The sequence below is a fragment of the Saccopteryx bilineata genome, chromosome 4 (assembly GCF_036850765.1).
Source record: "Saccopteryx bilineata isolate mSacBil1 chromosome 4, mSacBil1_pri_phased_curated, whole genome shotgun sequence".
NCBI lineage: Eukaryota > Metazoa > Chordata > Mammalia > Chiroptera > Emballonuridae > Saccopteryx > Saccopteryx bilineata.
Genome location: NC_089493.1, coordinates 192,140,561 through 192,166,555, shown reverse-complemented (window position 1 = coordinate 192,166,555; position 25,995 = coordinate 192,140,561). Strand labels below are relative to the sequence as shown.

General features: G+C 46.9%; 1 protein-coding gene across 6 annotated transcripts in view; it reads left to right on the top strand.

Annotated features, from left to right (window-relative positions):
- FBXW11 (F-box and WD repeat domain containing 11) overlaps positions 1 to 25,995 on the top strand; it is a 121,400-nt gene that overhangs the window by 76,475 nt on the left and 18,930 nt on the right. For 4 of the 6 annotated variants that reach the window (XM_066273274.1, XM_066273271.1, XM_066273273.1 and 1 more), the window contains 5 exons: positions 1,509 to 1,571; positions 5,124 to 5,349; positions 14,101 to 14,287; positions 15,878 to 15,968; positions 24,873 to 25,010. In XM_066273274.1, the coding sequence (XP_066129371.1) occupies positions 1,509 to 1,571; positions 5,124 to 5,349; positions 14,101 to 14,287; positions 15,878 to 15,968; positions 24,873 to 25,010 (705 nt within the window). The remainder of the gene's footprint in view (positions 1 to 1,508; positions 1,572 to 5,123; positions 5,350 to 14,100; positions 14,288 to 15,877; positions 15,969 to 24,872; positions 25,011 to 25,995) is intronic. The other 2 variants (XM_066273277.1, XM_066273272.1) reach the window with 1 other exon arrangement.

The window sequence follows — 25,995 nt, the reverse complement described above, 5'->3', positions numbered from 1 at the left end:
AGACCTTGGTGCTTTGGGATTATAAGATTTTATTGAGGAAGCGGTGGGTTTTCTCCATTGGCAACCAGCTGGAGCCATTCGGTCAAAGTCTGCGGTAGAGAGCATGAGACAGTACCACTTGGGGGAAAGTGGCACCCCTTAATCCTGTAAAACACACCAGCACTGTGCTGGTGCCCTTGGTTCTGTGTGGTGTGTGTTTGTCTATGGCCAACACAACTTGCGCAGGATATCTCTCTCTCTCTCTCTCTCTCTCTCTCTCTCTCTCTCTCTCACGCACGTGCGCGCGGGGTGAGTCACCAGAGCAGGTTTCTACCTTCTGTCTGTGGTTTGCGAAGCCTCTGGCTTTCCCTGTGCACCAAAGCCCATTCCTGACCAAGCCAGCCTGCGGCCTGCAGAGCAGAGCGCCTGTGTTCAGCGCGGAGTCTCCTGCCCTTACCTGCACTGGGGATTTTCAGACGATTGTTTGGAAATACTGGATGGGCCCCAACATTTTACAGCTTGAAGAACACATAGGGAAAATTGGAGAAGTAGGCTTCTCCCTTGCAGGCAATGAACAGGCTTTTGTCAAGACTGATAACTTAAACAGATCTATAGGATTTTGAATAATGAATACTATGGAACAAATGTAGATTAAATTTGTGCCCAGTTTTCTAATTATAAGTTTGGGGAGGAATCTTAGAGGGACTGCTGACCACAAATGAGTTGTTTCTCCTTTCTGAGCACAGCTCTCCCACTTCCCCTTCTCATTAAGTTTCCATTTAGCTATTAGGTAGGAGCTTCAAAAGGGAAAATCCAATCATGTATAATCTCCAGTTAATGGGCATCTATTGAGCGACTAGGTCACCAGAAAGAATAATTACACAGTGCCTCTTTGTGCAGTAAACACAAAATCAAAAGCTAATGCATTCCTAGGGCTAGCCAGATTGTTTCTGGCTAACAGCATCCTCCTCTTTGGGGAAGAGGTTGGGGCACCCACCGCGCTTGCTAGGGGCGAGTGCAGAGAAACACAGCCGAGTGCAGAGAAACACAGCCGGCAGGGAGGAGAGGGAAAGGTGGGGGTGGGGGCCCCCAGGGCTTCGTCAGTTCTAATTGCCGATGGCTGGGGTGGATTACTGAATAGCAGACATTCAAGTAAATGTTTTGTGCAGTTGTCAGGAACTTTGTGGATCTCCGGGGCTTCTTGCCACAAGTTAAAGTATAACAGTGATGACTTAGGTGGAGCTCAGCCCCTCTGCCACAATTTAGCCTGTTTTCAGGCGGCCCAGCCTTCATTCAGATAAGGGAGACATTACACTTACTTTTGTCCGAGTCCAGCCACTAACTTTATTGATTTATGAAGGATGAGCATAGCCCCCTGGACCCCAACTAGCACGTTAGGCACAAGCCACCATAGCTCTTGGGTTTGTGTTAGTATTCCCTAGTTTGGGTTATCAAAATGATCTTTTGGTGTAGTTATTTAGGATTTGAAAACTTGGCATAATTCAAATAACCTGTTTTTCCCCCCTTAGAACACTTCAGTTATGGAGGATCAAAATGAAGATGGGTCCCCCAAGAAAAGTACTCTTTGGCAGGTAGGAATGACCGCGCCCAGATGAGATAGCAGTTGACTTACTGTAGCTAAGTGCTCCCTCAGCTCGTGACCTCACTGGAAACAAGAGCCAAGCAGTTTGGGGATTTTTGAGTGCAGTTTTTGCCAGTTTCAGAACTCATCCTAATTTATCTTCTGTTCTGTAAGGAAGCATCATTTTGAATTGTAAAGATTTTGGAATCTTCACAAAGATTCTGAAGTAACTGTAGCCTCTAAGATGTTCCATGTCCACTGTCTAAGCCAGAGAAGGACAATTGTGGTGCCCTTTGTCACCAGAATGGCCCGTGCCACACCAATATATATGCCTTGATGACTGTGTTCCCTGTTTCAGTGGTTTTCAAGACCGCCCGAAGTTCCCGGTGGCCTGGCACGGGGGACCTGGCGCTTGACACCCGCTGCCCAGCTTCTTCCTCTCCCTCGTGTCCTGTTGGTCTGCCCTTTCCTTTTAGACTCGGTGTCCTTCTCTCCTGGCCCTTAGTTTGCCAGTTTTCCTTCCAGTCCTCCAGTGGCTCGTAGGGGCGGGGGCGGGGGCTGGGGCTGATAACATGATTTGGTGTTTTCATCAGTCATTGGTAAAGTGATTTTTCCCTTCATGAGGGCACAGAGGCAGAACAAATCTCAATCTGGGGAGAGTAATGTTAAAAAATTCTCTAATTTCTCTTGATTTGAAACAAAAGGGCAGATTAGTTATAAGAATGAAGAATTCCCAACAAATGTAAGATGAAATGAAACAAAGCAGAACAGTGCCAGGAGGCTGTTGCTGTGCCCTGCAGGTGGTTAGAAGTGGGACCGAGACCGTGGGCCGGAGCCTCCACGCCCCGTGTGTGCGCAGACTGCCCTGCCTTCCTCCCTCGCCCCGTGCGCGCGTGCGCAGAGATGGCCCTGCCTTCCTCCCTCGCCCCGTGCGTGCGCCCAGCCTGCCCTGCCTTCCTCCCTCGTCCCGTGCGTGCGCAGACTGCCCTGCCTTCCTCTCCCTCTCGGTGTGCGCAGTGGAGTCTATCCTTCACCGTGGACTCTGCGATCACAGTGCTCCTCTGATCTGTCTTTCCGTCACCTGGTTAATGGAATACCCGTCCTCTAGGGAGGAGAGATGGTTAGAGGGCTGTCTGTTAGTGAAATAACAATCCTTCTGCTTATCAATGAGACAGTGGGGATGAAGGCATTTTGTAAATTATAAAGTAGCACACAGATGTACTATGTTACCAGCATTATGCTATGAAAACGATTATTTTGGCAAGTAATTGTGGAAAAATAGTAAAGGGGGGAAACATATAGTTCTCTTTCTCAAGATGGGGCACTTTTTATTCACTGATTTTAGAGGAAGGAGAGAGAGAAAGCGGGTAGGAGTGGGAAGCAGCAGCTTGTCGTAGTTGCTTCCCACGTGTGCCTTGACTGGGGAGCCCGGGGTTTCAGACCGGGGACCTCGGTCGACGGTTCATCCACTGCGCCACCACAGGACAGGCAAGGTTAGGCACTTGTAACATATTCATATATACTGAATTCTATCCTGGTGTGTTTCCCTTCACACAGATTATTGTGATTATGCTGTGTAAAATTTTTCATCTCATCGTTTGTTTCTTAATATTAAAATGTTCTCTTGTTATTAAAGTCTTATTTTATAAACCTAATTTTAGTGGCAACATTACAGTACTTTGTATAGACCAGCGGTTCTCAACCTGTGGGTCGCGACCCCGGCAGGGGTCGAACGACCAAAACACAGGGGTCGCCTTAAGCCATTAAGGCGGAAAAATATGTATTTCCTGATGGCTTTAGGCGACCCCTGTGTTTTGGTCGTTCGACCCCCGCCGGGGTCGCGACCCACAGGTTGAGAACCGCTGGTATAGACGTATTATACATAACTTGCTTTAACCAGTTGCCTGTAATGGGGCAGTTAATTCTAATTTTTCTCTATGACAGACGTTACGGTGAACATTCTTATTCTTAAAAATAACAAAGATGCTTCTTATTCCAGTCGTTATTCACTACAGCAGAGAATTTTCACTTCATCTGACTGTTTTTAGAATGTTGATTTGGGGGGGGGGTAGGATGAATGTCTTATTAAAAGCAACATCAAAAATTTCTGCTTAATGCTGCCCTCTGGTGGCACCCAGTGTCGGGGCGCTCTCCCTCCAGACTGCAAGGGACAGAACATTTCTAGATAGGAGGGAGGAAGGAAGTGATTGATTAAGGTCAATGGGGTGAGAGAAATGCCTCCAATTTTATACTGTGAATGTGGACATAAGAACTTTTTTCAGTCAGGAAAGGTTTATAAGATTTTTATCAAGGAAGGCCAGAGACTTTGAAAATTGACAAAGAATGTCTTCTTTTAGAATGGGTTCAGTGCACTTTGTTAGGAGACTGACTGGTAACAAAGCTCTTGGTTCTCTGTAAGACTTCCGAGAGGAGCTCCTACTGGAATTACAGCTGTTGGTAGCGCAGCTCTCCGGTTTCCAGAGTTCTCTTCTGTTGTTCCTTCTGACAGTGCCCAGGGAGGGGGCTGTCACAGGAGTGAGGGGCAGAGAGCTGGAGCTGTGTTTGATGGCCGCGTTGAGGTTACTTTGTTTCTCAACAGGGAAGTTATGAGCCTCAGCACCAGTGGCAAATGTGGCTTCAGTCTAGGGACTCAGAATTTTTTAATTTTTTGATGCTTTTATCCTGATGCACGGTATATATAGTAGTAATTTTTTAAAAACACACAGGTTTTATACAAAGAACCATGTAGATTTGCTGAGAAATGCAGTTAGTGGAGGAGTCTGGCATATCCGTAAATCAGCTCCATAAGATGAAGAACTTTTGAGGCATACGTAGTGTACCTTGAGTCACCTACTGAGTCGAGTCTAAGGTGTTTGCCAGCAGTATGTAGCCCTGGGAACAATATGGTGATGAGAACTGTTGGGTGAAATGAAGCTTTTTAGATGCAGTCAGTCTCCTTCAGGTTTCTCTGGTTGGTAGGCCAGTGGTCTTCAAAGTGTGGTCCGCAGCCTCAGCATCCCTGGGAACCTGTTAGCATCGCAGCCTTGGCCTCTGCTCCAAACCTTAGAATCGGGACGCCTGGGGACGCGGGGGCGCTGGTCTGTGTGTTAAGAAGCCCTTTTGTAATTCTGATGTATACACTAGTATGAGAACACTTGGCATATTCAGATAAAGCATTAACTTTTAGCTTTGAGAAAGTGAAACTGTTCATAGTCCATCGATCAGTTGGCCCTTTGCCAAGTTGAGCAGTTTTTCTAACATTAGTTATCTAATACCAGCATGGTTTGGGAATAAGCCTTGGAGAATGATGATTTAACACATCATTAAGCTTTAGAAATAGCTGTAACTTTGGCACTTACTTTTGAGACTAATTTGAAGACATGGGCTCTGAATACATTTTTAATTACTTCCTGAATGAGTTAATAAAAGAATGAGTTGGCTTCAGGGTAAAACTGGCATTTTAAGATGAAATATTACGGGGTGAAATATGTTTCTAATGAAATACCAATTAGATTTTTTTCCCTCTTGTCAAACTAATTATTTCTTTGTTTTTCTAAAATAGATCAGTAATGGAACATCATCTGTGATCGTCTCCAGAAAGAGGCCATCAGAGGGAAACTATCAAAAAGAAAAAGACTTGTGCATTAAGTACTTTGACCAGTGGTCTGAGTCGGATCAGGTGGAGTTTGTGGAGCACCTCATTTCCCGGATGTGTCACTACCAGCATGGACATATTAACTCATACCTGAAGCCCATGTTGCAGCGGGACTTCATTACTGCGTTACCAGGTAACTGCGTCTGTCTCCCCAGAGCCAGTGCGGAAGGGCGCCTGGCCCGCGGGCCTGGCAGCACCGGCCAGGTGTCTGAGAGAGCAGTGAATGGGTACAGTGCGAGGCGGCGCTTCTGGGACCCACACTGTGCTTACCCTTTGGCATTCCAGGCTGGGTCTGAGGCTGCGTGTGTCTAGGAACTAGGGGCAGTTCTGTGACCATGATGTGGCTCACTGTTCAACATTATGTTTCATTGGTTTGTTTAATGATTAATGCCATTGCCTCCCATTCTGCCTCTCCCAGAACTTCTGGATGGCTACTCAATCTATAGCTTCTCAGCCTGTCTGTGGTTCGCAGTGCATCTGGACACCTTGTTCTGAGTATTTCCATAGCAGCTAGGACCTGGCCGCAGGCCTCAGACCTAAAATCTGGGGCTGCAGATTGACAGGCCAGCTGCTGATTTCTAGTCCCTCTTCTTCTTTTTTCCAGAAAAATTTTTTTTTCTGAAGTGAGAAGCAGGGAGGCAGGCAGACAGACCTACTCCCTCGTGTGTCCAACCGGGATCCACCCAGCATGTCCACCAGGGGGCGATGCTCTGCCCATCTGGGGCGTTGCTCCGCTGAGGCCAGAGCCATTCTAGCGCCTGAGGTGGAGGCCATGGAGCCATCCTCAGCACCTGGACCAGCTTTGCTCCAATGGAGCCTTGGCTGTAGGAGGGGAAGAGAGAGATAGAGAGGGAAGAGGGGGGGGGGGGAGAAGCAGTTGGGCGCTTCTCCTGTGTGCCCTGGCCAAGAATCTAACCTGGGACTTCCACATGCCTGGCTGATGCTCTACCACTGAGCCAACCGGCCAGGGCCTCGTCCTTCTTCTAGAACTTATAAAGTGGCTTTCTACAGTGGGAGTGTTTAAGGATATCGAGAGTTAGCTGAGAAGTTCTTGGCTCTGTCGTTTGTATGCTGCAGGAGGGCACTGTTTGCCCGCTTGCATTCATTAGGATTTCTAGAGAAACAACATATGATCCCTCTCTTTCTAAAGTCATCGTATTTAATATCCAAAGAGACTCTTAGCCATGACTCAGCTCTCTTTCTCATTGGTAGACTAGGGAGCCAGGGACGAGAGAAAACGGGTCAGATGCCCGCCATCTTACATCTTGGTTATTGTGGGGATGGTGCAGGGAGGTGATGGTGCAGGTTGCTACAAAAGTTAGTGCAAAAGCTGAAATAATTTATAGTTAAGATTACTCTGGAAAATTCCTTAAATTGGCCTAAAGTATAGAATACATGGTTTACAACACAATTGAGTAATGACTTATTTTTAATTAGGAGCGAAAGGAAAAGTTCTTCCTTTCATTGTGTGAAAGGGAGGACCTGGGGAATGACAGGTGGCCGCAGGAAGGTGAGTGAGTGCCCCTGCGGTACAGGTCTGTGCGTGCAGCCGCAGCTCAGCACCCCCGCGGCCGGCCTCTGCCCAGTCGGGCTGCTTCTCACGACGGGAAGGGCAGGCTGGTTTTAAAGCCCAGTGATTGTATTTGTTCCTCATAAGTGCTTTTAACTAAATGAAGCTGTGCCTCCATTTTTCTTAAGCAAGTCTGTTTGTTGATTTTTTGTTTGTGCTTTCTCCTGGTTGGGTTTTATTGTCCTCTTAATTTGCTTCTCAAACATTTCAGTGTCAGGGAACTGATGTTATGTTTACAGAACATCCACGAGGTGGCACTGTTGTTCTCTTGATCTGTAGAGTATAGTTTAGAGGCAACCCCTGTTCCTGGGGAGTGGAGCCTTGGAGGAGAGACAGAACAGATGAACATATGTTATGGATATAAATATGGTTATATAATTGCCTGTGGTCCAGTTTTCATTGCAGTGAATGTAAAGACATTGTCCCTATCTCTGTGAAAGTTGTATTTTGTAGCACTGAATATTACATGAAATGAATGGACCATTGGCTGGAACATGGAAATATTTTTATTAAAATACTATTTGTTTTAACAGGATTTGATCTGAACATATATACATATGTCAGGATACATCATACATAGGACTCTAATAGCTGGGGACAAGCTGGCCAAGTTGATTGTGTTAGTTAGTGTCTAGTAGACTTGCATTAAACCTGGCATTGGTTCCTTAACACAGACCCGAACTTCAGAGCATTGAGAGAGGCGGGTCCACGTGCATGTTACTACTTCAGTTTAATCTTGTGTGGGACAACTGACTCGTCATTACTGTACTTTGTTATTTGATTTTTACTGTAATCTTGAGTGAATTTTTGCTCTGCTGAAATTGGAAGTCAACTTAAGACTTCTTTTGATTGTAAAGACCGTTAATTCTATAAAAATTGTCTGTAGTTTTGACCCTCTTTGATGATGACTGTGAGTATCGTACCTGTTAGTCTAGGGAAGATGGAAAATGTTTGTGGTCTCTGGCTCCTTTTGGTTCACTGGAAAAAGTGATAATTATGATATGCTTTTCTAAAAATCATGGTAAATGTTTAGTCTGCAATGTCAATTTCTGCAGGCTGAGTTTCTGGTTTGTAAGAACGGTTGTTAGAGGGGAAAGTTATACCATCTGAAGCAGAGGCAGATTGTACCTGGGAAAGGATGACAGGCCTTGGAGCGCCGTTTGGTGAGGTGTCCAGCAATTAAGAAATTTGAAACACTTCACTTCTTGGCTGTGGTCTGTTCATTTGTTTTTGATCCCGAAGTGTGGATGATAAATCGTTGTGGACGGGAGGTGTGACAGAGACTAGACCCCGGGTCTCGGGATGTGGAGGAACCAGAGAGTGAGGCTAAGGCTGCAGGCTGGACGCAGGGCCAGGCTCCAGCCCAGCCCAGCGCAGAGACAGTGGTCGTGGGAGTCAGCCCTCAGTGCGAATCGCAGCCGTGCCCTCGTAGGTATGCGAGCCCACTTTTCGGGGCCTCAGTGTCCTTTCCTGTGTGGGAATAGTAGTAATGATGCTACTTCAAGGGGTAGTGTGAAGAGTATAGTGTGTGTATAATATGCCTGGCATCTGGTGGGCATTCTGAGGATGGCAGCTTAAAAAAAAAAAAGCCCAGAGAGACAGGAAACACCTGCTTCTCCACTCCAGAGGTAATAAGATTTATTGCCAGGAAGTTTTAATTATTCACCCACTAATTTCCGAATTGATTCATCCTGACATCATATAGGTAGGTGTGTGTGGCACTTTGTTGGCACAACAGAATGTTGGCCCTTGTGACCTGAGCATCAGTTCACTTGGTTCTGTCGGAACCCTTGGGTCATTGTATTCCAAGTTGAAGGCGGGCACTGACAGGCTGCTGTCAGCGGTCGCATTGTTTTTTTTTGTTTTGGTTTCTAACTTCAGACTTTCCAACCACGTAGATGTGTGACTAGGCAGAGGAGGGGACCGCAGGGGTGGGTGGGGAAGGAAGCTCCTTTGCAGCTGCGCTTTGAATTGCGTTTTTAAACTAATACCAGTTTCTGTAATTGTATGAGCTAAGCAGCTGCCTGGGGACTGGTGTGGTCAAGGGCACCGAACTGACATTCTACATTTGAGTTTCATTTTGATACGGCGTTATTTACATACTGAGCTTTGAAATTTGGGCCTTTTAATTGTTTTAATTTCTTGTTGAAGTTTTTCCAGACCTTCATCTGATGCCTGTAATTAGCAACAGCAGCACTTGTTCAGCCTTGTGAGCGCAGCGTTCTGGTACTTTCAGAGGCCGTAACGTGTCCTCTTGTTGGTGGGAGGTGGGGAGCCCCCGCGCAAGAGAGTCAACGAGAGCCAGGAACCACGTGGTACTTAGAGCATGCTTAGTTATAACACCTGAAAGCACCACCACCTTGTTCAGCAACTTCTGTGTCCTGAATAGGCTCAAAACCAGAAAGTTACAAGGTCTCGTGGCTTCTGGGGGCTGGTTACTCCTAGGGGCTCAGACAGAGTTTGTGTGAGGGCCAGTCTTCAAACATTTAAGGGGATATGAGACTTATAATCAAGATACTAGAGTGGCTCAGCACTTTGCTAGAGGAGGTGTGTCATTGTCTCAGAAAATGACAAAGAGGGGGACACTGCTCAGCTTCCTTGACAACAGCTTCGGGGGACTTGGGAGAGAGGGAAGGACCGCAGGCTGGCACTTACCGAGCGCCTGGAGAGGGAAGGACCGCAGGCTGGCACTTACCGAGCGCCTGTTCTCAGCTGGGTACTGGATCTCTCCTCCTTCAGCCCACCCAGGCGGTCCCCTCTCTAAAATGAGGCTGTGGAGAGCTCCCATCTCAGATGTGTTGGGTAGATTGTATGAGAGACTCCACTGCACGCATTGAATGTCGTGCCGATTTTATGGAAAACAGATCCAAAAAGGAAAACTAATCTGCTTCAACCCAGGTTATCCGAGTCTACAGCCAGTGCATTTTCCAAGAGACTAAAACGTGCCGCCTCCTCGGGTGAAGTTGATTCAAAGTATTCCCCGCAGGAAGTAAGCACGACCCACGGATATCACTGTGGAGCGCTGGCGTGGGAAGAGCGGAGGAAGTGCAGGTTAGACAGAGCGTTCCTCGGAGCACTCCTCGTGCGGAAACTCACTGACGGCCCAGTGGCAAGCTCCTGAGGGCGTAGATCAAAGCGGATTAAAGGGGTAGCGTTGCTATAAAGCAGCAGTTCCCAAAGTATTGTGCTGACCTGGTAGCACCTCCTAAAAATTCAGATTCCCAGGCCTCACCTTCTACAGACTCTGAAGCAGTAGATGGGAATGTCCAGGGAATCTGTTTTCGTTGTTGTCTTGTTTCTTTTTGCAATCAGTAACCCCGAATGATGCAGATACAACCACCCAGGCTCCTGAGAGCCCGCTCATAGAGCAGCCAATCAGGTGGAAGATTGGGATGCTGTAAAGAGGATGGGGTGTCGCAGCCACGCAACTCAGGCCTGGGCAGGCGGCTGTCGGGTGCATTCTGGGCTTGCTGTGTGTTTCTTCCCAGAGAGCAGGGACTCGAGCGCGGGTTGGTTGGTGATATGGAAGTCATATAAACCTTGCAAAGCGACTGTGTTCCGATATCGAGTGTAGAAGTATAGGATAGTCAGATGAGTACCCCAGCAGGAGAAAAACCAAGAGAAGAGCTGAGTTTATCAGCCTATGGATAGAAATTCTAAGAGAAAATATGACTAAAGTGAGCTGAGATATTCTGGAATTTGAAGCCCTGATGAATACTTTTGTCAGACCTAGAAGTGCAGAAGCCCAAGGAGAGGCCCGTGTGAGGGTCCAGGGATTTCCCTGGTTATCAATAAACGTGGGCAGAAAGATGGAAGAAAGGGGCTCATTGTCATGGAGAAACACAGGAAGGAGCCCGGACCTTTGAGAACAGTATAAAGAAAACAAGACCCTGAATACTGTGAGATTGTCCACGATGGCTGAGTCATCTGGGAGAGTCAAAAACAAAGTTGACCATGAAGGGACAGTGTCCTTGAAATAGACGGTATAGTGATAATAGCAAGAAATAGCATAGTTTCAGTTCCCTTGAAACTTAACCCCCCCAACTAAGAAGAGTGGTTTTAGAACCAGAAAGGATAGAAAAATTGTAGTCCAAGAAAGCTCTGAAGACGTGTAGGAATCACAGAGCTCCTGTAAGCAAGTAGACCAAGAGACATTGCTTGCCAGGATCGTGTGACAGAGCTTGTAGTTGTGATTTTCAAAAATTGTAGGACATTGAAAGCCGCGGGCAGAGCTGCGGGGTACAGTGTGCCCATGACAGCTTGTCAGCTGTGTCTGTGACCCTGCACGGTCACACCCGGGAGGGTGGCGCGCAGGTGCCTGGTTGTGAGGACCCGAGAAGGTGCGTTTGGGGGCATTGGCAGGTGGAGCCCACGCTGCACGCCACTGGAACCCTTAGGCGGACTCTCCGAAGTTAATCAGCATTGAGAAGACGAGGTTTGTGTAAGCTGAGAAGGATGTACACAGATGTTAAAAGCTGTTATCTCTGAGAGATGGGATTTAAGGATTTAAATGCTTATATGCATTTTATAATTCTGTAACGGACGTAGGTTATCTATGTTAAAAACACAGAAAGCAGCTGGTGCCAACTCAGAAACAGAATGCATCCCAACGTTACGTAGCAAGCACCGGCGAGGAAACGCACAGAGTGACCGTCGCAAAGCCACCTGGCTTCCTTTCTGAATAAGGCTGCCAGACCAGCTCAGAAAAGCAGTGTAGAGGTGGTAGTGTGTTCCTGGAGCAGAGTGTCTCCGTGTGTCCCTGGAGACTGACGAGAGAGGTGCAGACTGCACAGTAGGACCTCCGGATGGTCACATCTCAGTGTTGGTACCTGGTGAGTGTTTAATGACTGGGTCAGGGATGGCCTGGAGGGAAGTATCTAGAATCATGGGTGCTGTCCTTGGTTCTGACCCATTTCACATGTTTGCCCACAAACTTGGGGTAAAGACTGACTACATTTGCACCTCCTGCAGCTCTGAAGTGGAATCTCGACTCTTCTGGATGACAGAATCGGAGTTCTGGGGTTGAGATGGCGTGGTCAGATAAAGCTCTGCAGGTGAATTCTAGTGAGGAGAGCTATGGCCTCCTGCCCTGAGCTGACCTGTAGCCCCTCTCCCCGGCAACCATACAAATACAGACTTGGGGGGAATTGCTTGGATAGATGTTTTGGAGGGAAGATTTTAACTTATGCCTTCTTAGCAATCTTCTGTGCTGTGACTGTCAGATGAAGGCGGTATAATCTTTAACTGCATGAACAGTAGTGTAATAACACGTGCAAGAAGTGCTGGTGGTCTCGTGTAGTCTCGCTATCAGATAACCTGGGCATTAGATCCAGTCCAGAGTAAGAGAATTAGTATATGAAGGCCTGTAAACCATAATAAGCCCAATCATAGGCATTTTGGAGTTAAAGAAAACTTGAGTCTGTTGAGCATTTTTTTATGTATTGGTCTGCATTTTACACAGGTGAGCAACATGAGGCTCTGAAAGCCTTCAATGACCTACTGTCTTCCCTGCCACGTTAGTGCTGCCACACTCCCTGTTCATCTTGAAAAGGGGAACAAGTACTAAGCTTGTGTGGTGGTTTGTTGTCTTTAAAAAAGTCTCTTCATAAAACTCATTTGAGTTTTATAGGCAGCGGGAGAAAGGACAGTGGTCACAGGTGAATGACCACTTCTAGGTGAAAGCCAGGGCCAGGCTGTTCCAGCGTGTGTTCCGGGCCGTAGGACTGCTATGTGTCGACCTGGGACGAGCCTTAGTTCTTGTAGCCACAGAGGACATGCCTAGAGCGACACGATGGGCATTTACAGGGGCGGCATTGTTGACCACGGTGGTCTTACGCTGTGAATGCCAAGCAGAGGCTGAGTCTTGGCTGTCTTTAGGAGGACCCTTGCACTGTGTGGGAAAAGCCTCGTGATGTTCTGTAATGTATAGACATGTGGTTCTTGCTTTTGAGAATTTTACCCCCACAAGAAGGAGACGAAGAAATTATTGACAAAAATGCATCTGAGTACACCTGACTTGAAGCCTTCCAATATGTCAGCCTTTAACCCTAGCCCCATGTGATTAGCATAGATCAGAGGTTAGTTGGGTGATTTGTTACAGGAGACAGTAAATCAGAGAAGAAAGGACACGGACTTGGGAGAAAGGGCTCAGACTCCAGCCTTGGAGTCCCGTAGTTGTGAAACCTTAAGTGCTTTATGCCTGACCTCTGCGTGCCTCATCTGCAAACTGGGGAGAGTCGTTATCCCATAGCGGTTTTAGGACTTGAGCTAAGTACAAGTATTTTATTGTAATATCTGACAAATACAGAATTGTCCAGGATCGCCTTTTACATATAGAAACTGTTGGCATGAATTGCTTTATCTCATTTTATTTTATTTTTTAATTTAAAAAATTTTTTTTAGTGAGAAGAGGGAAGGCAGAGAGACAACCACATGTACCCCGACCAGGATTCATTCGGCAAGTCTACTAGGGGTGATGCTCTGCTCATCTGGGGCTTTGCTTTGTTGCTCATCAGTGGAGCTATTTTTTTAGCGCCTGAGCCAGAGGCCATGGAGCCATCCTCAGTGCCTGGGGCCAACTTGCTCCATTCGAGCCATGGCTGCAGGAGGCGGAGAGACAGAAGGTGGGGTTGGAGAATCAGATGGTCACCTCTCTCCTGTGTGCTCTGACTGGGAATTGAACCCAAGACATCCACACACTGGGCCAATGCTCTACCACTGAGCCAGCTAGCCAGGGCCAAATTACTTTATCTTAAAAAATCAGCACTGCCCTGACCGGTTGGCTCAGTGGTAGAGTGTTGGCCTGGCGTGCAGGAGTCCCGGGTTTGGTTCCCAGCCAGGGCACACAGGAGAAGCGCCCATCTGCTTCTCCACCCCTCCCCCTCTCCTTCCTCTCTGTCTCTCTCTTCCCCTCCGGCAGCCAAGGCCCCATTGGAGCAAAGTTGGCTCGGGCGCTGAGGATGGCTCTGTGGCCTCTGCCTCAGGCGCTAGAATGTCTCTGATTGCGGCAGAGCGACGCCCCAGATGGGCAGAGCATCGCCCCCTGGTGGGCATGCCGGATGGATCCCGGTTGGGCGCATGCGGGAATCTGACTGCCACCCCGTTTCCAGCTTCAGAAAAATACAAAAAAAAAAAAAAATCAGCACCAAAAAAAGTGTGTATGTTTATGTGCATGTGTGTATCTGGAAAACTACTGATGTCACTCAGGTATGGGACCCGGCTCAGGGTTTCCTGGTTTCTCTTATCCTCAGGGAATGGCGACTGGCACATTTCCTCTTCCCTTCCTGTTCCTTCATTGCCTTTTCTGTTTTGTAGAGCAAGGCTTAGATCACATAGCAGAAAACATTCTTTCCTACCTGGATGCCAGGTCGCTGTGCGCGGCAGAGCTGGTGTGCAAAGAATGGCAGCGAGTGATCTCCGAGGGAATGCTTTGGAAGAAGCTGATCGAGCGAATGGTGCGCACTGACCCTCTGTGGAAGGGACTTTCAGAAAGAAGAGGGTGGTAAGTGCTGGAAAACAAACAGTGTCTTTGACCCGAGGACAGTCTGATGACTTACCAAATGCATTGGCCTATTTTAAACCAGTGGAAAAGACAAGTGGTCAGCAGTTGGGGTGGGAGTTAAAGCTATTAGAATTTCTCCTTCTTTTATTTTTATTTTTTTGTATTTTTTTGAAGTTAGAAGCGGGAGGCAGTCAGACAGACTCCTACATGTGCCTGACCAGGATCCACCCGGCATGCCCACCAGGGGGTGATGCTCTGCCCATCTGGGGCGTTGCTTCGTTGCAACTGAAGCCATTCTAGTGCCTGAGGTGGAGGCCATGGAGCCATCCTCAGCGCCTGGGCCAACTTTGCTCCAGTGGAGCCTTGGCTGTGGGAGAGGAAGAGAGATTCAGAGAGAAAGGAGAGAAGGAAAGGTGGAGAAGCAGATGAGCGCTTCTCCTGTGTGCCCTGGCCGGGAATCTAACTCAGGACTTCTACAAACTGGGCTGACACTCTACCACTGAGCCAACCAGCCAGGGCTTTCTTCTTCTTTTTTTTAAATTCAGTGAGAGGAGGGGAGGCAGAGACACTCTCACATGCACCCCAACTGGGATCCACCCATCAAGCCCAATAGTGGACGATGATCTGCTCATCTGTGCTGTTGCTTCGTTGCTCAGTAACCAAGCTGTTCTTAGAGCCTGAAGCAGAGGCCATGGAGCCATTCTCAGCTCCACAGGCCAACTTGCTCCAACTGAGCCATGCCTGTAGGATGGGGAGAGAGAGAGAAGTGAGAGAGGTAGGGGCAGAGAGGCAAATGAGCGCCTCTCCTGTGTGCCCTGAACGGGAATTGAACCTGGGACATCCACATGCTGGACCGACGCTCTACCACTGAGCCAACCGGCCAGGGTCAGAATTTCTCCTGAAATGTGTATTTTCTTCATAGTTACTGTTAGGAAGTGTTGTATCATTTGAATGAGTTGGCTTTTCAAAGCTGTTTATTTATGCTTGTCCTTTCACATTTTTCTTAAGTGATAATACCATTACCAAGAGGTCGATAAGAAAAAGAGAGAATATGAGAAAATCAAATAATGCCATTTGGCTGTTGGTTGTTGTTCCTGGTTGAAGATAATGGGAGGCACAGCAGGCACACTTTTGTATTTTTATTTTTAGAGAAAACCCATCATCTTAAATACAGCTCTGTTGCTCTGTCCTGGTTAGTAACCTGGCCCTGTTGGCACAGAGAAAGAGCTTCGGATGGAAGACAGGAGACGGGGGAGCCAGGGTGGGGCTGTATTTTCTTTACGGGAGGAAGTCTGATGTGTACTAAGTTAGGTTTTCCACAAAGCTACATTAGCACTTTTTATTAAACTATAGAACAAAAGGCTAGATTATTGTGTTGGATATTCAGAAACTAAAAGGGCAGGATCACGTTAGAGAGCTATAAATGGAAGTAAACTTGTGTCTAACCTGTTCAGGCTCAGAAATCCTCCTTTTGAACCCTTAAAGTTCAAGTCAAAGGATGAGAATGATACAATATCTTTGTAAGCACCAGGTTTAAAACTCACCCTTTTATGTGCAAAAATGTAACATCTGTTTGTTTTTATTTGCCAGGGATCAGTACCTGTTTAAAAACAGACCCACAGATGGCCCTCCCAATTCGTTTTATAGGTCATTATACCCAAAGATTATCCAGGATATAGAGGTAACTTTATGATTTATCTTTTTTGTGGGCTCTTTGTGTCTTTTTCTCAACTTTTTATGTTGCCTTAGTGTTCTGTCTGTTGATCTAAAATCATGTAACAAGTACTTTTTTTAAAAAGTTGAACTCTTGAAACAAATGTATCACAATCAATGTATAACGTAGCTAGCCTTCAGCATACATTACCTCTTTTTGAAAAAAAAAAATGGTCTAACTTTTAAATGCTTCACAGGGCTGCTATAATTAAAAACCTTAATCCAAAATCATCCTTTCACTCTAATTTGATGAAATCCAAGGCCCGGTTCCTTAGGTGAGTGATTTGACATTTTTGAGCCATATCTGGGGAACTTGAGAAGGCACAGTCTCAGTTTCCTCTGTACATTTCCCATATTTTTTTTTTCATAAAAATGACTCAAATATGATTGTAAGCAATAATTAAGTGGGTTTTATAGAGCAAATTATGCTTCTGGACCATTTTGGATGTGAGTGTAACTTCACCAGACCAGTAAAACTCTGTAAACTTGATGAGGACCGTCGGAGGTGTTTGATATCGCTCCTGTGTCCTAATTGGTTCGGTTTTATGACGGAGCTCCTTTTCCTTGAACCCGGAGAGACAGGCACAGGCATTTCTCATTAGCTCTCTCCCATGTGTTCTTGGCCGGTCCTGGTTCCTGGACCATTTCCTCCCTGGCAGAGAGCAGCTCTGGGCAGTGCTGTATCACCCATAAAGTTGTGCTCAGGTTCCCAAACGTGAAGTAATCCTCTTCCCCAGGTGATAGACATAAAAGTTATTGTGCCAAAATTCATTAATGGAGAAACATGTGCTTTTCTGGAGGTTCTTTTTTTTCTCCCCCCCTTTCCGAGGCAGATGTGAACTAATGTAATCATTCGGTTAACGATAAATCTGAATGTGACCAGAATGTCATTATTGAAAGCACAAGCCCTTGTCTTGAGTATTCTGCTCCCTAAAACGAGCTATAAAATAACCTTTTAGGGAGGCTTAAATAATTCCAAACTGCTGCTGCTGAGCAAATCATAAAGTTAGGAATTAATTGATCCATTGGTAAAACTTAAGAGTAAATTGCTCCAGCAGCGCCAGTAGCTGAGACAGAGGGTTAACTTGAGTCTTAGGTTCCTTGGTGTGTTCAGAGGGGCTCTCGCGTAACCCCAGAGAGTTATATATACAAAGACTTGCTTCTTCATTCATCTTAGTAACTAGATTATTTTCTGCTTCCCACCCTATCCCGATCATTCTTTACCATGTAGCTCTACATTTCCCTGAATAATTTAGTAAATCCTTTATTATGAGAAGGATGAGGTTTAAAGTCAATCACTAATAAACAGGAATTTTGAAAGATCTTTTATCAGGCTGAAGATCTGGTGACACGGATTATTTTATTTAACCCCCATGAGTGCTATTATAATTGACAGTATGAACTTAATACAGTATTCTGTGGCGTGACAGTGTGTGACGCCACCTACCATATCCATTTCCTCAGGCTGAAATAATATTTGTAAGTTAGTAGAGGAGGCAGATGTGAGGGAAATAGAGCTGTGGGGGAACGCCCTATTTGACACGAAACCTCCACATCATGGTGGTCTACTCAGTGGTTCTTAAAGTGTGGTTTGGAAAAACCCGCTGGTTGGCCACAAGGGTCTCCTTCAGATTTTTGTGGGCTAGATCTCTTAGTGTAAGGGATGTTTTTTACTTTGGTATATTCACTAATAGTAATAATAAAAATAATATACCGTGTATAGAGCATTTACTTGTGCTTGCTACTTTGTTAAGCATTTTTTTTTTGTTTTTTTTTTTTTGTATTTTTCTGAAGCTGGAAACGGGGAGAGACAGGCAGACAGACTCCCGCATGCGCTCGACCGGGATCCACCCAGCACGCCCACCAGGGGGCGACGCTCTGCCCACCAAGGGGTGATGCTCTGCCCCTCCGGGGCGTCGCTCTGTTGTGACCAGAGCCACTCTAGCACCTGGGGCAGAGGCCAAGGAGCCATCCCCAGCACCCAGGCCATCTTTGCTCCAATGGAGCCTCGCTGCGGGAGGGGAAGAGAGAGACAGAGAGGAAGGGGAGGTGGAGGGGTGGAGAAGCAGATAGGCGCTTCTCCTGTGTGCCCTGGCCGGGAATCGAACCTGGGACTTCTGCACGCCAGGCTGACGCTCTACCACTGAGCCAACCGGCCAGGGTCTTGTTAAGCATTTTATAATACATTTTCTCATTGAACACTCTGGACAGTACCTGAAGGTTGAGGAAACTGAGGTTCAACAGGTGAAACAGATTGCCCAAGATCACGCAGCTAGTGAGGAACAGAGTCTATGCTCAACCTTATTTTCTTCTGTGTTTCATACGACTTCTTTATACTGTAGATCACTGTTGCCTCATCAAAACAGAGTTCTTTACCTCTGTTTTGGGAGCATGTTTAATTCTGTTCCATGTGGACACACAGGTAGTAAGCTTTGTCAGCGATCCATTGATCCAACAAATGGCAGACTCACAGGCTTGGCTCTTGCCCGTATGGCTGATATGAAACCCCCATAGCAGCAAATAATAGTTACAAGTACCCTCTTTTGAGCCCTTGCAGTATAGTGTGAACTATGTTATGTACCTTACATAGATTGTTGCATTTAATTCCTACAAGGTACATATTTCCATATGTAGTAAGGGGAAATGGAGACTAAGAAGTTTCGGCTCTCGCTACATAGTTATGTAGGAGAAGCTGGATTTTAACTGAGGTCTGGCTAGCTGTAGGCTTAGCGTTGTCATTTGCAGACTGGAAAATTCAAGAAGTGAAGGAGAAAGATGTGTGTTGTTATCTACCTACAGAGTTCAAGGTGAACTCCTTTCCCCAATCGAGTGAATATGCAGCACCCTTGACTGATTGTTGAAAAGAGGGCATGAGTTAAGATGAACTGGCCTTGTCTTAGTCCAGTTATAGTCAAGGGAGCACTTTACAGGATTTTAATTAAGCACATTGCCAGAAGATAAGTTATGCCCTGTGTGTTAGGTGGGTGTTTGTGTCTCCCTCCCCTGTTGCCACACACAGTGGCAACATTTCTCCCCATCTACTGTGCAAGGCTGCCAGTTCACCACTTGGTCTTCCTTTACTCCTTCTCGCGCTGCCCGACAACTCGAGTTCATGTGCTGGCTGCGGTCAGCGAGCCAGCCCCAGCTTTGGTTCTCTGAGCAGATGACCTTGCCCTGGCCCTTCCACATCGACTTACCAGAAATTGGCTCATTTCTAAGGAAAAGGTAGAGAACTTGGCTTAGTGTGGCCAGCCCCTATGATTCAGGAAATGTGAGAAATAAAGTCTGGAGAGAAGAATTTTAGCTTTCTGCAAGGTTTATCTCTCATGGCTGTTCTTGCCACAGAGAGTGGCGGGGAGGGAGCTAGAGGGTGCCTGAATGGAGAAGGAAGTCCTGGGAAACCCGAGGCACATTCCTAAAAGAAGCAGCTATATTTTCTTTGCTATCTAGAGTATTAATTAGTATCATCATCATCATCATTAATGGTGAGCTTACTATTAGGTACTTTGTTCCAGAGACTTAATCTCAAATTTTCAAAACTGAGATTCTTAGTCCAAAGGCCACGCCCCTTTCACTGCGCCAGGCCCCCAGGTGTCTCTCAGCTCCCCGGGTGTCTCTCGGCCCCTGGGTGTCTCTCGGCCCCTGGGTGTCTCTCGGCTCCCCGGGTGTCTCTCGGCCCCCCCCCGTGTCTCTCGGCCCCCCCCCCCGTGTCTCTCGGCCCCCGGGTGTCTCTTGGGCCCCCCCCGTGTCTCTCGGCCCCCGGGTGTCTCTCGGGCCCCCCCCCCCGTGTCTCTCAGCCCCCGGTGTCTCTCGGCCCCCCCCCGTGTCTCTCGACCCCCCCTCCGTGTCTTTCGGCCCCCGGGTGTCTCTCGGGCCCCCCCCCCCCCGTGTCTCTCAGCCCCCGGGTGTCTCTCGCCCCCCCCCATGTCTCTCGGCCCCCGGGTGTCTCTCAGTCGGTCTGAGCTCTGCTGCCCTGAGCTTGGCTCTGCCTCTCGCCGTCTCAGCAGCGGCAGACCCTCCCCTGGACTCTGCCTCTCCCCTGTCTTCACTCCCTGGGTGAAAGCCTCCGAGCTCTCTCCTTGGAACGGACCCCTGGTGAAATGATGGTGGGTTGTGTCGCACCTTTTAATAAACCACATTTTATTCAGGGAAAGTGGAGAGCTTTTTTGTGGTTTGCAGACTTGATATTAACATTGTCCTGACCAGAGAATGCTGAAACTTGCCCACCCACCCAGTTGTGTTTAGGCTTCTAAAAATAATGTTATCCCTCCATACTCAGACATCTGTTTTCACTCTATTGCCAATTTAAATGCCGCTGTATACTCTGTGTATCATGGCTACTTTCCCAGTATTTTGAAAATTTGCACAGGGTAAAGGGATTTTACAAGTGCTCAAAAACACGAAATATTCCTCTACAGTAGCCACATCATGTGATGTCCAAGTGAAACGGCAGGTATCTGCATAATGGAGAGGTGCACCTGTGTGTACCCTGAGTGCCTGCCACTGACCTGCAGATGGTAGTTGAATTGCCTCAGAAGGCTGAGCCCGCTCCTGGGCGGGGCCGGGGGCGGGGCTGGGGCAGGGCTCAGGGCCATCAGAGTTAAAGGTGGCCTAGACTGAGGCAGCGTTCCTGGCAATTTGTGGGGGAGAATTTTTGGTCAGAGCCTACTCCTTTTGGCCCGTGTTCTGCACAGGCGGCTGGAGCATCGCCGCTGCCCTTGGCAGGCGCCGTGATGAACACTCACCTGTGTCGTCTCTGGGGATCCTCCCAGCAGTGTCGAGGAAGTAGACGGTTTCCCATCTTGGCAGAGGAGCAGCTGCAGTGCACAGTCCACGCCATTTGCTAACGTGCTCATTGACATGGGTCTTTTACACCACAGTTGGGCTGCCTTCTGTTTTTAAGGTCTAGGTTCTTTTTCTTTTCTTTAAAAAAAATTTTTTAAAATTGATTTTAGAGCCTGACCTGTGGTGGCGCAGTGGATAAAGCGTCGACCTGGAAATGCTGAGGTCGCCAGTTCGAAACCCTGGGCTTGCCTGGTCAAGGCACATATGGGAGTTGATGCTTCCAACCCCTCCCCCCTTCTCTCTCTCTCTCTCTCTCTCTCTCTCCTCTCTCTCTCCCTCTCTGTCTCTCTCCTCTCTAAAAATGAATAAATAAAATAAAAAAAATTAAAAATAAATAAATAAATAAATAAATTTCTAAAAAAAAAAATTGATTTTAGAAAGAGAAAGGAAGGGAGAGAAAGAAAAACAAACACATTGATTTGTTGTTCCATTTACTTATGCCTTCCTTGGTTGAGTCTTGTATATGCCTGACCAGGGATTAATCCCACAACCTTGTATAGAACGATGCTCTAACCGACCAAGCTACCTGGCCAGGGAGGGGTCTGGTTTTTCTTTAAAAAAAAAAAAAATTTTAAATAAAGGCCTGGCTTAGCATTCTAGCTGAGGTCATCAAATAAGGTGGTAGGTAGTATTTTGGGCAGGCACAGTCAGCAGGAAGGGCTGCTTTCGTCTGTGGGTGGCCTTGGGGATTGAGAAGGGTGAATTAGATGGGGTGGTGTGCAGCGAAGCCGTCCACTCCCTGATCTGGTTTGGTGGCGCTTTCCTGGCATTGTGAAACAAACTACACTTGTTTGGGGATTAAGGAACCTAATAATAAATACTCCATCAAGAATTATTTGGCAAAGTCTTTCTTTTAAAATTCAGTTGTGTGTGATAGGAAAGGAGGCTCTTGCTCTGCCTTGAGAAACTGAGCCGTTTTCTCACTTCCATTTGACTTAGAATGAAAGCCTATGGTCTAGCGGAGCTTTGAGGGGTCCTGGCAGCGGGCTCTGTTTCGCAGGTTGGAACTGGAGAACACAGCTCAGCCTTTCGTACGGGGCGGTGCCCTCTATCCTGATCGGGCTCCCCGGATTGCCTCCGCCCGCTCCTCTGCTGTGTGACTGTGGACATAGTAAAGGGTATAACCAAGCCCCCTCGTTTTAGAAATTGTTGTAGGGTAGAGGGAAAATGTAACATGTCAGAAATTCTTTTTGGTATGAGAAGCTCCCCCACTGCCTCTTTAAAAAGAATTTTTTCCCCAAGCTCCCCTGTGTTGGTAAATGTGCTTTTTCATTCATTGAAATACAGAGTAACAAAGCTTCTTACTGATTCAATAAAAACTAATACCTGTTGTGTGTGTTTGTGTGTGTGTGTGTGTGAGAGAGAGAGAGAGAGAGAGAGAGAGAGGGAGAGAGAGAGGGAGAGAGAGAGGGAGAGAGATGTTACATACTCACTGTTGGAATACTTAGAGAAGGAGGGAGAGAGATGTTACATACTCTCTGTCAAACTACTCAGAGAGAGAGAGAGAGAGAGGGGAAGAGAGATGTTATATACTGTTGGAATAACTTAGAGAGAGAGAGGGAGAGAGATGTCACACACTCACCGTTGGAACACTTTGGGTTTCTCTGGAGCCATGCACCCTGCAGCAGGTCTGAGCCCCAGGAGGGGAGAGCCGGAACATCAGTGACCATGGCCAAGCGTCACTGGCCATAAGTAAGACTTATTACCAGTACGTCTTCCTCCGCAGTCAGCATTGGCCTGATATGTTTTGGCATGCTGAAGGCTTCAGTCATCTGAAAATGAACTATTTCTCTAGATGATTCTAAGCACTGAGTTCAAGAAATGATTTCTAGCCTGACCAGGCAGTAGCACAGTGGATAGAGCGTCAGACTGGGATGCGGAGGACCCAGGTTCAAGACCCCAAGGTCACCAGCTTGAGCGCAGGCTCATCTGGTTTGAGCTAAGCTCACCAGCTTGGACCCAAGGTCGCTGTCTCGAGCAAGGGGTTGGTTACTCGGTCTGCTGAAGGCCCACGGTCAAGGCACATATGAGAAAGCAATCAATGAACAACTAAGGTCTTGCAATGAAAAACTGTTGATTGATGCTTCTCATCTCTCTTCGTTCTCGTCTGTCTGTCCCTATCTATCCCTCCCCCCCGTCTCTAAAAAAAAAAAGATTTCAATTCTGTACCCCTTTTTAAAAAGTTGCTTATACGAACACAACTGTTGTCTAGTTTGGTTTGGCATGCACTCTTATGTCTGACACTTCACAAACTTGCAGGCAGCCATGCTGCTGGTTAGAGCCCTGACTTGGTGTCTGACGCAGGTGAGTACTTCCTCACTCCCCACATCTCCTGGGCACCAGAAGTAGGCGGCCTGCCCTCTCACGAGGCTGCATTGGGCAGGGATTATATTTCCAGGCTCCTGTGCCAAGGACTGAGGCCACATCAGAAAAGCCTTTTCTTTTACTGTGTATGTGTATCAATATTTCCAGCCCTGCTTTCTTTCTTTTTTTTTTTTTGGTCCGATAAAATGAGGATAATTAACCGGCTCCAGAGTTGTGAAGATTAAATCAGTGTACAGCACAATGTTATGAAAGCATAGCACCCAACACATAACATTCAGTAAATTTTAACATCTTAGCGCGGACAGGAGTGTACTGCCTTCCAAAGAAGAGGAAATGCTGTTTAGATGTCAGCAGAACCAGTAATTAAGTGCTTATCATGAATGGGGATGAGATTTATCTCCTTTCTTCAGCAAAGCAACTAATCAGACTTTTAGCTACTCAGATAATTAACTTATGAGAGTTAATCCTGAGTTGAGGACCAATTATTCTGGTTCCTACTGTCCCCTCATTGCAAGGATCAGTTAACATTTTGGTTGTTCTTAGTAGAAACTTTGTTATCTTTTGATCCTGAAAATCCCCGGTATCCACTACAAAAGTTTAGGTCTTCCAGTGCTCTGGACAAAGCCATTCCTCCTTAAATTCCACCCACTGTCTTGCACCTTGCCACTGTTTGTCTCCTTCGGTCCGGCGGCACTTAGCTTTAGCCTCGCTCGTTTGGCTCGGGCATTTTATCTGGACTTGTGACTGAGCTCCTCATGTTCTGGGCTGCCTGCCTCAGCAGCCAGAACTGGACTCTATAGACACTGCATGTCTTAGTGCAGAGAGCGTGGACTCAGACGCAGGAGAACTGGGTGTGATTTCCCTCGCATCCAGTTACTGGGCTGTGGGCTCACACAAAGGAAACTCCTTTCTTGTTGCACAAATGGAAATAATAAGGATTTCCTTCCAAGCCTGATGCATGGACCGTTTAACCAAATGAACATGTCTGGAGTATGTCCAGTTGCAGACACTGTGTGCCTAGGCCTTGGGGTCCCCTCCGTGGAAGCGGGGTGCTTCCTGTCGCTCATTCCATGCCCCATGTCTAGCGCAGTCAGTACCTGAATATCCTGGCGCAACCTAAGTGCTGCCCGAGTGATGAAGGAATGACCCCAGGGCTGGAATGGGCCGTTCTTACTCTAAAGGAGCTTCGGTCTGGTGGAAGGTTACAAATGGATAACAAATAACATTTTGTGTATAGCAGTTGGCCTGTAATAGTTGTTCAATATCTTTTCTCAGTGACCGAGACGGTGCGTTGTATGGGCACACCGATTCTCAGCATAGGCTAATGTTGGGGGTCTTCCGCCAAATATTTTAATTGGTATTAGAGAGTGACCCAATGAGTTACTATGTATTTGTATGTTTTGGATGCAAATGGCATTCTTGAAACATACCAACTTCTGTCTAGGCCGTTTTTTTCTTCTTCAAACCCAACCCAAACTCATTGGAAATCCTGTGATAGTTGCCAGCAGGGCCGGGAACATTTGAGAAAAAACATTGTCGGGCTAATGTCTTATTTGGAAAAGAGCGTGATTCCTTTCCACAGACAGTTACGCAAACCAAGATGGGGTAGCGGTGGTATGCTGTCTCTGGACGCCGTGCGAGTCTGAAACCTCCCAGAACCGTTGATTCACTGAAGTTCACTTGTTACCTCTTCTCCCCCCAGACTATAGAATCGAACTGGCGGTGTGGACGACACAACTTGCAGAGGATCCAGTGCCGCTCTGAAAATAGTAAAGGCGTCTACTGTTTACAGTACGATGATGAAAAGATCATCAGTGGGCTACGGGATAATTCTATTAAGGTGAATGACGGTTTTGTGTTACCTTTAGAATTGTGGTTTTCCATGTGAGACACTAGCCATGTCCATCTCTTGGCTTATTCCAGATCAGTCTGTGTGTTCCTTTCAATCCTGGCCGCGCTCAGTGGCGTCCCGAACTGGAGGCAGCATGTTTCGTGCACTAACACGAGACCCCTGGGCGGTCTCCCTTCTTCCCCTTCTCCAGGCATGTTCACGTTCTGTGTGGTAGCGCACAGAGTAAAACATCTCAGTCTTACAGGGCTCCCGATCACTTTGTCGGGGAAGTGTTGCTCATTTGCCTGTAAATCAAAGTCAGACCCTTTACGTTTCTGAGAAAGACTCAGATGATAACACAAGAGAATGGCAGCCATTTAGACTGCTTTTCAGTGGGGGATGAGCTGGGCTATTTCTGGATTTCGTGTTTGGCAGCTGATCTGACAGATTTTGTTTTATATTGTTTATAGCTTATTTTCTCATTTAAGAAAACTCTGTCGTTATGATTTTAGTTATGAAGTTTTTAGTGATAATTTACATACAGGAAAATGTACTCATCTTGGTGTAAAACTCTTTGAGTTTTGACAAGCACAAATAATTGTGTAACCATAAGTCAAGATGCAGAACAGTGTCTGTGTGCCCCCCCCACCCCCCAAGGATCCCTTGTCCTGCCTGTGTCTGACTCTCCAATCGTTTCCCTAGACACTGGGTACCACTGATCTTTTCTTCTGTCCCTATAATTTTGCCTTTTTGAGAGTATCTTATAAGTGGACTCAACACAGTGTGTAGCCTTTCAAATCTGGATTCCTACGCTTTGCATAGTGCAGTAGAGTTTTGTCTGTTTCTGTATTTAGAGATAGTTGATTCCTTTTCATTGCTGAGTAGTATTCCATTTCATGGGTAACCACAGTGTGCTTATCCATTTACTGGCTGACGGTGTCTGCATGACTGGGTCTGTCCTTGAATCGAGGCCATGTGAGAAGAGAGGGGAAAT